Below are 8,799 nucleotides of genomic sequence, written 5' to 3' on the forward strand. Positions count from 1 at the left end.
GAGAGAGAGAGAGTCATCCACAGGTCTGGAAGTGTCACTCGCATCGCGCGGCGCGCGCTCCCTCACTCACTCCCCCCATTTCATTTAATGTATTAATTCATTTATTTATTTATTTTTATTTGTTTGTTTCCCTTGATGCCCCCCCACACACACCCACACCCACACACACTCTCCTCCGTAGCCAGATCGCTCTTAACTCTCTCCTCTCGTCACTTCGTTTCCTCTCCTCCTCTCGGCAGCATCCACAACTATAGCGCAACCGTCCCCCGTCCCCCCCCATCGCTCTCTCCTCCTCCCACCTTCTTTCTCTCTCTTTCTCTCACTCAGTTACTGTCAGATCTCTCTCCTCTGCGTCTCTCACCCTTTCGCCCTCCCCAACCCCAGCCGTCCCCCTCTCTGTATCTCTCCGTCTCTCTCTCTCTCTCTCACTCTCTCCAGCAGAGCTCACTCCCTCACTCTTCTGACGCACGACAGGGAAACGGACCCAACGGCAGGAGGAAGAAGAAAAAAGGAGAGTAAGTGCATCTGAACCAGCCGCTGATATGGTCCGCAGACTCCTGCTAATGCTACACCGGACAGAGACACGGTCCTGAAGCCGAGAGGAGAACACTCTCTCCAGGGTACACTCTGGTTGAGCGCTCGCCCGGGAGGAGGAGGAGGAGGAGGCGAAGGAGAAGAGAGAGAGAGAGAGGGGGAGAGAGGAGGAAGAGGACGCGGACGGGCATAAGTGGAGGACTTGCATTTTAAACAAACTGCTTTGGAGAAAAAAAAGGGAGAGACGAAGAGGAAGAAGGGGAGAGAATCAGAAGCATCGGGGAGCGAGAGTGGGAGCCCGCATTCCTATCACGTCTTCATTTTCCCTCTATCCTTTTTTTTTTTTTGCTCCAGTCACTGCGAGAGAAGAGAGAAGAGAGATCTAACAAGATTCAAACTAGTGGTCTTTCCCCCGATGTTTTCCAATTGCAGAAGGAAACTAAGGTGAGTAGATTTCGGCTGATTGAGTGCATCTATGGGGAAATCTCCTGCAGATGGGCGCCTAAGTGTGCTTGTGTGTGCGTGCGTGCGTGCGTGTGTTTATTGGTGTCTGCATTGCCATGGACTTAAAAAAAAAAAAGGACATCCACCCCCCGCGTATCGACGACAATGGATCGGATATAGGGATCTAATCGCCTGATCTATGGTCAGTTTGTTTGATTATGTATTAGTTATTATTATTCACAGTTTTCCCTGCCGCCAAAGTCACGACATGAGAGGCTGCTGCTGCTGCTGCTGCTGCATTATGCTTGGCGTGTATTTCAATAACCGCTCTCTCCACTGTATTGGTAGCGAGGTCATTCTTTTTTTAAGGGTACATTTGAGTGCATGATGACGAGATACGGGAGTGTGTCACATGTCATGGTAACTTGAAAATGCAGCACTTTTCTGATGTTTGCAGAGTGCGCAGGGCTTTGCAGAATCGCCCCGTTTCGTCTTTGAATCCGCGGCTCATTCACATGCGCATCTCTTCCTCACTCCCTCCTCGGTGCTCTGCATCGCTCTTTCCATCTATCTCTCCTCTCCGTCCCCCTCCTGTTCGTCTCTCTATGACGGCTCAGTCACCCCGATGTCTTCTTCTCCTTCTTCTTGTCGCTCTTTCAGCCCGGCTTTGGACGGTGAGCGGTCGCACCGGGCAACAAGAGGACACACCGCGGGAGGAGATGTGAAGTTGGAATCCCACTAAACTAAGTACGTATGCCACCTGATATGATCCAATGCAATGAAATATGATATGACACAAATGCATTTTACTTGCTTTAAATGTTATTACTTTTTTAATGACATCACTTCTGCTATTTTTGATCTCTAACCTTGAAGCGGAATACATAAATCCTGGAGGATTACGCATTTTTTATTTATTTTTTTTACAACGAGCGGACTGTGTTCAAGGATCGTTATTCCATTTGCTGTGTTTTTATCGTTGCATCTATTTTTTTGGATTACAGTACATTAAATTTGTATCTCCCCCTTCTTGTCATCGGGCTATTTTTGATTTCAGCAACATGGACAGCGGCTCTGATGGTTCCACCGTATCCCCGGATCCGCGTGTGTGTGCGCGCGCGCGTGTGTGTTAATCTAAATGTTCGATCATAACGCAAAAAAAACTTTCAAAGACCTTTTTCATTTTCACTTTGAGTCATTTGTCCTTTCTACATCTATGATATCATATATTGATCATCTCAAACATGAAACACCTCTGCACCTCTGTTCCTAAAATGATGCTTGTATTGTATCACTGGGTGGGACTTAATCATACTGTTTTTTTGAGCAAATTGTAGTTTAAATTAAGTTGAGTAAGCCAACAATTTCTCATATATACATATGTATATATATATATATACATATATATAACATATATAAATACCACAATCATTAGAAATATTTGCTTAGTACATTTTCATACAGCTTAATTAAGACCTTGCTTCACCCTGTAGGCTCCTTGGCCCCGATGACATGTCGTTTCATTGTTTTAACAGATTCCATGCGTTACAGACCAGGAATATGTTGAGATTCATTTTAACGAGATAGACGTTCAGAAAGTCCCTTAACTGTCCTCATCTCGTCACACTAATAGTCACCAAGCTGACACCTTTTATGCTCCCGTCCTCGCATTGCCTTAGACCATCGATGTAACCCAACCTAATTTCCACAACACGTCTCTGGACTCTCATTTGCCGAAAGAGAAATTGAGTTCCCACGATACGTGATAAATTCATCAGACGTTTACCTCACCCGTCTGCTGGTTATTCATGTGACGTATGGCACATTACCAACATATTTGCTTCATAATAAAACACATCTCTACCTGTACAGCCATAAAGTGACAGTAAATGACTAAGTCTACTATTGCTGGGTATCGCGTCACCCATCCAGTGATGTATTGCAAAATCAAAGCAGGATCCGTTGTCATGTGATTAATTGGTAACAATTTAAAAAGCTGTCCTTCATTTGACTAAAACTCAAGCATCCTCAGTCCGCTTTCTTTCTGTCTCTCTTCTCTGCCTGCGTCTCTTTCAACACATACACTCGGTGTGAGTGTGTGTACCTGTGTATAACTACTAATCCCATTCCCTGCTGCCTTTTCATTCTCTCTCCCCCTCTCCTCTGTTGCAGTGCTGTGAAGTGGCTCTGTCCCTGGAGCCGAGACTTCATCCCCTTGGTGTCAGCGAGGATGCTGTGGGTTACCTTGCTGAGCACCATAGCCTTAGGATGGACCACCCCAATCCCACTACTAGAGGACTCAGAGGAGATCGACGAGCCCTGCTTTGAGCCCTGCTACTGCGAGGTCAAAGAGGGCATCTTCCACGTCCACTGTGACAGTAAAGGATTTACAAATGTCAGCCAAATATCACAGATATGGAGCCGGCCCTTCAAGCTCAACCTGCAGAGAAACTCCATGAGGAAGCTTTACTTTAACAGCTTCCTCCATCTCAACAATGCCATATCCATTAACCTGGGTAATAATGCTTTGCAAGACATCCATGCAGGAGCATTCAATGGTTTAGGAATACTCAAACGGCTGTTTCTACATGAAAACAAACTAGAAGTTTTCCGGAATGACACCTTTCTGGGGTTGGAGAGTTTAGAGTACCTTCAGGCGGACTACAATGTTATCAAAAGGATTGAAAGTGGTGCATTCAGGCACCTTCACAAGTTGAGAGTGCTGATACTGAATGACAATCTTATCCCCATGCTCCCAAATTATCTTTTCCGGTCTGTGTCCCTTACACATCTGGACCTAAGAGGAAACAGGCTAAAGACACTGCCGTATAAGGGCACATTGGAGTATGTGGGGAGGAGCTTAATGGAGATTCAGCTGGAGGAGAACCCCTGGAACTGTGTGTGTGAGATTGTACAGTTAAAAACATGGCTGGAGAGAATCCCTTACACAGCTTTGGTGGGCGAAATTACGTGCGAGTATCCGTTCCACTTACACGGGAAAGACTTACGGGAAATCAAGCGCAGTGAGCTCTGTCCACTGCTATCCGACGCTGAGATCGAGGCCAAGCTGGGAATTCCACGAATCCCATTTAGCACCGAGAACACATGGCCTACTAAACCATCCTCTATGCTCTCCTCCTTTCACAACACAGCATCTTCTGTGGAATACAAGGAAAGAGTTGTCAAGCCTACCAAACGACCTCGGCCAACAAAGAACCCTCCAACCCCTCATAGCATATACCCAGGCATCAACCAACCCCCTATTGCTGGTTATCAAACAAGGCCTCCCATCCCCATAATTTGTCCGGCTGGATGTACTTGCAACCTCCACATTAATGACCTGGGGCTAACGGTGAACTGTAAAGAAAAAGGCTTCCACAACATCTCCGAGCTCCTTCCTCGGCCCCTCAACGCTAAGAAATTGTACCTCAGTGGAAACCTAATACAGAAAATCTACCGTTCTGATTTCTGGAATTTCTCAAGTTTGGATTTACTGCATTTAGGGAATAATCGCATATCCTATGTCCAAGAGGGCGCCTTTATCAACCTGCCAAACCTAAAAAGCTTATATCTGAATGGAAATGACATTGAGAGGCTCACCCCTGGGATGTTCCGAGGGCTACAGATGTTGAGCTATCTTTATTTGGAGTATAATGTCATACGTGAGATACAGCCCAACTCCTTCTCCCTAATACCAAATCTCAAGCTGGTTTTCCTCAATGACAATCTGTTACGCTCCCTCCCCACTGATGCCTTCGCTGGCACCAACCTTGCACGCCTCAACCTTCGCAACAACTATTTCCTTTCCCTGCCAGTGCGTGGCGTTTTGGATCATTTGACCTCTCTTGTCCAAATTGATCTCCACCAGAACCCATGGGACTGCTCTTGTGATATCATCCCCCTCAAACAGTGGGTGGAAAAACTCTCCTCTGTCATTGTGGTTGGTGAGGTCATATGTAAGACACCCGAGTTTGCATTTGGAAAGGACCTGCGCTCACTGGAGGTTGAGGTCATCTGTCCTGAGCTTAAGTATTCTTCAGGCCCTTCGCCAGCCCAGCCTGGCGGAGATGACCTCACCACAGGCAGCTCTGAAATGGGAGAAGCAGGTGGGAGAGGAGCTGTTCCACTGTCTGTCCTCATCCTCAGCCTACTTATTCTCATCATATCTGCTGTGTTTGTGGCTGCGGGGCTTTTTGCTTTTGTTCTCCGCCGCAGAAAGAAGCTGCCCTTCCGAAAACGCTCTGAGGTTGATCTGACAGGCATCCAGATGCAGTGCAGGATTTTTGAGGACCCGCCAAGACAGAGTAGCGCTGGTGACCCTGACACACCTGAAAAGCCAACACCCAGTATGCATACACATACTCACAGTAGTCACTCACATGCCCATGGTCATGTTTATGATTACATCCCCCACCCTGTGACTCAGATGTGTAACAACCCCATCTATAAGCCTAGAGAGGGGGAGATAGAAGAAGACCGAGCACAGTTTTCCGAGAAGAAAGACAATGGCAGCAGTAGCAACAGTAACTACAGAACCTTATTAGAGAAAGAGAGAGAGTGGACAATGGCTGTCTCCAACTCTCAACTCAACACCATTGTCACAGTCAACCACTCCACGGCTGACATGGCGGGATTTCATGAGAATGGAGGGCTCTGCCCTACAATGATTGACAGCCAGAGGCCCACACCGACAGTGGGCTTTGTAGACTGCTTGTATGGGACAGTACCAAAACTAAAGGACATGCATGTGGCACATGCACATCCACCGGGCATGCAGTACCCTGATTTGCAGCAGGATGCACGGCTGAAGGAGACATTGCTTTTCACGGCGGGGAAAGGCTGCTACCCCGACCCGTCCCAAAGCGATTACCTCGAGTTAAGGGCCAAACTTCAAACCAAGCCGGATTACCTCGAAGTCTTGGAAAAATCATACCGGTTTTAACATCTCTAGCCCATGGAGAAAACTAAACAAAAAGCATAAAATCAATACATTCACTTTGACACCCTCACAACAAAGTCACCTAAAACAAATACTGAAAAATAAATTCTAAAAGCAGCATGATATAAAATAAAAATATTATACTACACTTACAACATTTCCCCCAAAACCACTTTGGAGGAGAGGCCATTCTCAGATATTTCAATGAAGTGCCTTTTTTCAGAGTAGCCAGCAGTGTCAACAGCCGTTATTTTTATAATATATAAATATCTCTATATGCCCAACAGAAAGCAAAAGAGGAACAAGAGGGGCACCGGGGAATAAAACATACATACATCCTAAAATACATCCGTTACTAAAACCCCTTTTTATGGAGTTACCACGATTGATGATGACGATTCAGGACACACGGGAGCTGGACGTCTCCCTGACTTGAGAGTCTCCTTTACCCCTGACTAGGATGTACAAATACCCGGAGGCCATGCACATAAAGTTTGCAGAAAATTATCGAAAGAGAAAAAAAAAAAAAATACATATATTAAAATGAACTGCAGTTTGCTGCATGCACTCGCTTCAGTGCAGGAAGCGAGGGAATTTATTCAGAACTGTCAAATCACACTATGAACAGAGATACTGCAACACATAAACCGTTCAGTGTTCTATTTAATTTTTATATCTTATTAATGTTATTACTATTAATGAGGACTTCTGTCTATATCAGGGTGCTTCTCGTATGGACACACTGACGCACGGATGGTAAAACATTTGTGAATATTATTATCAGACAATGCTCAAGGTTTTTCTGGATATTTCCATGCACTTTGTTAAGAACCCCCTCCCATTGCTTCTGGATTCCCCATTATCACCCACTAACGGCTTTGTAGGAGGCACTTTTAATGTTTTCTCTCTCACAAAGATTTGAAGAAAAAAAGTGTGCATATATTTATTCTGTAATTTCAGTGAAGAGTTTAATTGTAAAGGTAATGTTAAATCAATGTATAGTGATTATGCGTCTGGTATAGCCTTCTTAATAAAAAACAAACTCTTCGATTAAATGATGAAAAGGTTGATGCCACGGTAACTTGTGTGTGGAGCACTATTGACAGGTTGTCCATTTGGTTTTTTTGTTAAAATGGCATATTGAAACGTTGGCTAACCATCATGAGCTGCACTTATACGGGGGATGTTGGGGTAGCTATTGAACCAGTCACGAGAGATAGGAATGTACTAGAGGGCGATGTCATTTAACCTGCTCCTCGTTATTTCCAGATTAGTGTGAAATTAAACGGGGAAAACAAACGATAGATGGGGCGGAGGAAATATTTTTTCAGAAGAGATGTTTATTCAGAGTTCTATCCGATCGCCACCTTCTGGATATCATTTATAATGTGCAATTTTTATCTGCCACTACACTGTCAGTCCTAAATGGATGCAATGTACAGGCACAAAATATATATAAAACGCAATGCCAGAACATGTCAAGTGAACGCTCCTGGTGTTGAAGTGGATGAGAAGAGAGGATACCAAATCAGTGAAGCATGCTGCAATTTTCATTATCTAAACGGGTACTACTGATTTAGGCTACTAAACAGTAATTGAGAGGGTGAGTGAAACGTGATTGGAAGTAGCTCTTAGAATTTGCGCATCTAATTTCTGACTCCCTCTACAAGTAGCAGTGTGGGTTCTTTCCACTGGGGGGTGATAAAAAGGCATTCAGGTTCATTGAGCATTTAGTGGAATGGATGCAATTACAATGTGTGACGCTAATTGTCTCTTAGAAGTCATCGAGTCTCATGTTCATAATTAATTACTGTATGTATCGTACACATGGCATAAGATAATTATACATTTTGTTTCATATTTACCCTCACCATTTTTAAAACCAACTATCTTAAAAATCAGGCCATTTTTAACTGTATCCGCAAAATTAAAACAATTTCAACACAGTGCTTTCACAAATTGACATTTCTTATTTTTGATGATTGCCAATTGCTTGCACTTTGTGCAGAATTATTCCTCATTGGTCTCTTCCACAGCAACAGTCGTTTGCTATTCTTCTGTGCCGTGACCCTTCCCTACTCTGATTCTATTTTGGGACCAAAAATAAGGAGAGGAAAAAAAAAAAAAAAGCGGCTATGGGGTAAACATTGGTATTGCAGTACATTGTCATCATAGTGACTTTTTCCGCTTTTTTAACTATTAAAAGGAAGGTACATTTCTGTTTTGTTTGTAAAATGGGCATGATATGCAATTTGCTTTTAACTCAATAGGTCTACTAGCAGTGGTGATCCTTATTTGACATGGGATGTTATAGTTTATCATGTGTAAACTTTCCCTGTGTGGAAGATATGTAGCAAACCCCATACTTCCCTGTTAAAGGGGAAGTCCCTTAGCTTAGTCAAAAACAACCATCTCCAGTACATATCATCAGTGATCCGGTATATAAGCTTCCAATATGAAACATTTTATCTTGTGTTGTTTTTAATGGTTCATTCTTTGACAATTACTGATGCTTAAATGAGTGGAGTGCACTTTCATATAAATCCTTTGTAAACATGGTAGCGTTATGCCAAGGCTGTGTTTTTTACTGGCAGGAAGTTTCAAAATGCTGTATCCCCGTGTTCTGTCCTGCACCTCTTTTGCCTGCTCCACTTTTTTAACACTTATACACACACACACACACACACACACGGACATGTACACACATGGTTCCACATAAAGCTGTCCTGTCCTCTACCGAGAGGGTTAGACTATATGATCAGCATTTTCTGTATGCACTCAGTTTGATTAAAAACATAATGCACTGCTCTGTTAACCCCGACCCTCATCATCACCTCGAGCTCTCCAAATGAATAAATAAATAAAGTTTTGGGATCACTGAT

General features: G+C 43.9%; 1 protein-coding gene across 1 annotated transcript; it reads left to right on the forward strand.

Moving 5' to 3' along the window:
- The first annotated feature begins 328 nt into the window (after positions 1 to 328).
- slitrk3a (SLIT and NTRK-like family, member 3a) lies at positions 329 to 6,752 on the forward strand. Its single transcript, XM_044032714.1, has 3 exons — positions 329 to 978; positions 1,639 to 1,725; positions 3,151 to 6,752. The coding sequence occupies exon 3, from the start codon at positions 3,209 to 3,211 to the stop codon at positions 5,918 to 5,920; it is 2,712 nt and encodes a 903-aa protein (XP_043888649.1). The 5' UTR covers positions 329 to 978; positions 1,639 to 1,725; positions 3,151 to 3,208; the 3' UTR covers positions 5,921 to 6,752.
- Positions 6,753 to 8,799: the final 2,047 nt, after the last annotated feature.

This window comes from Solea senegalensis, linkage group LG8, assembly GCF_019176455.1.
Source record: "Solea senegalensis isolate Sse05_10M linkage group LG8, IFAPA_SoseM_1, whole genome shotgun sequence".
NCBI lineage: Eukaryota > Metazoa > Chordata > Actinopteri > Pleuronectiformes > Soleidae > Solea > Solea senegalensis.

What these genes read in the sequence shown, in the direction of transcription:
- slitrk3a (XM_044032714.1), top strand. Translation starts at nt 3,209, where the DNA reads ATGCTGTGGGTTACCTTGCTGAGCACCATAGCCTTAGGATGGACCACC.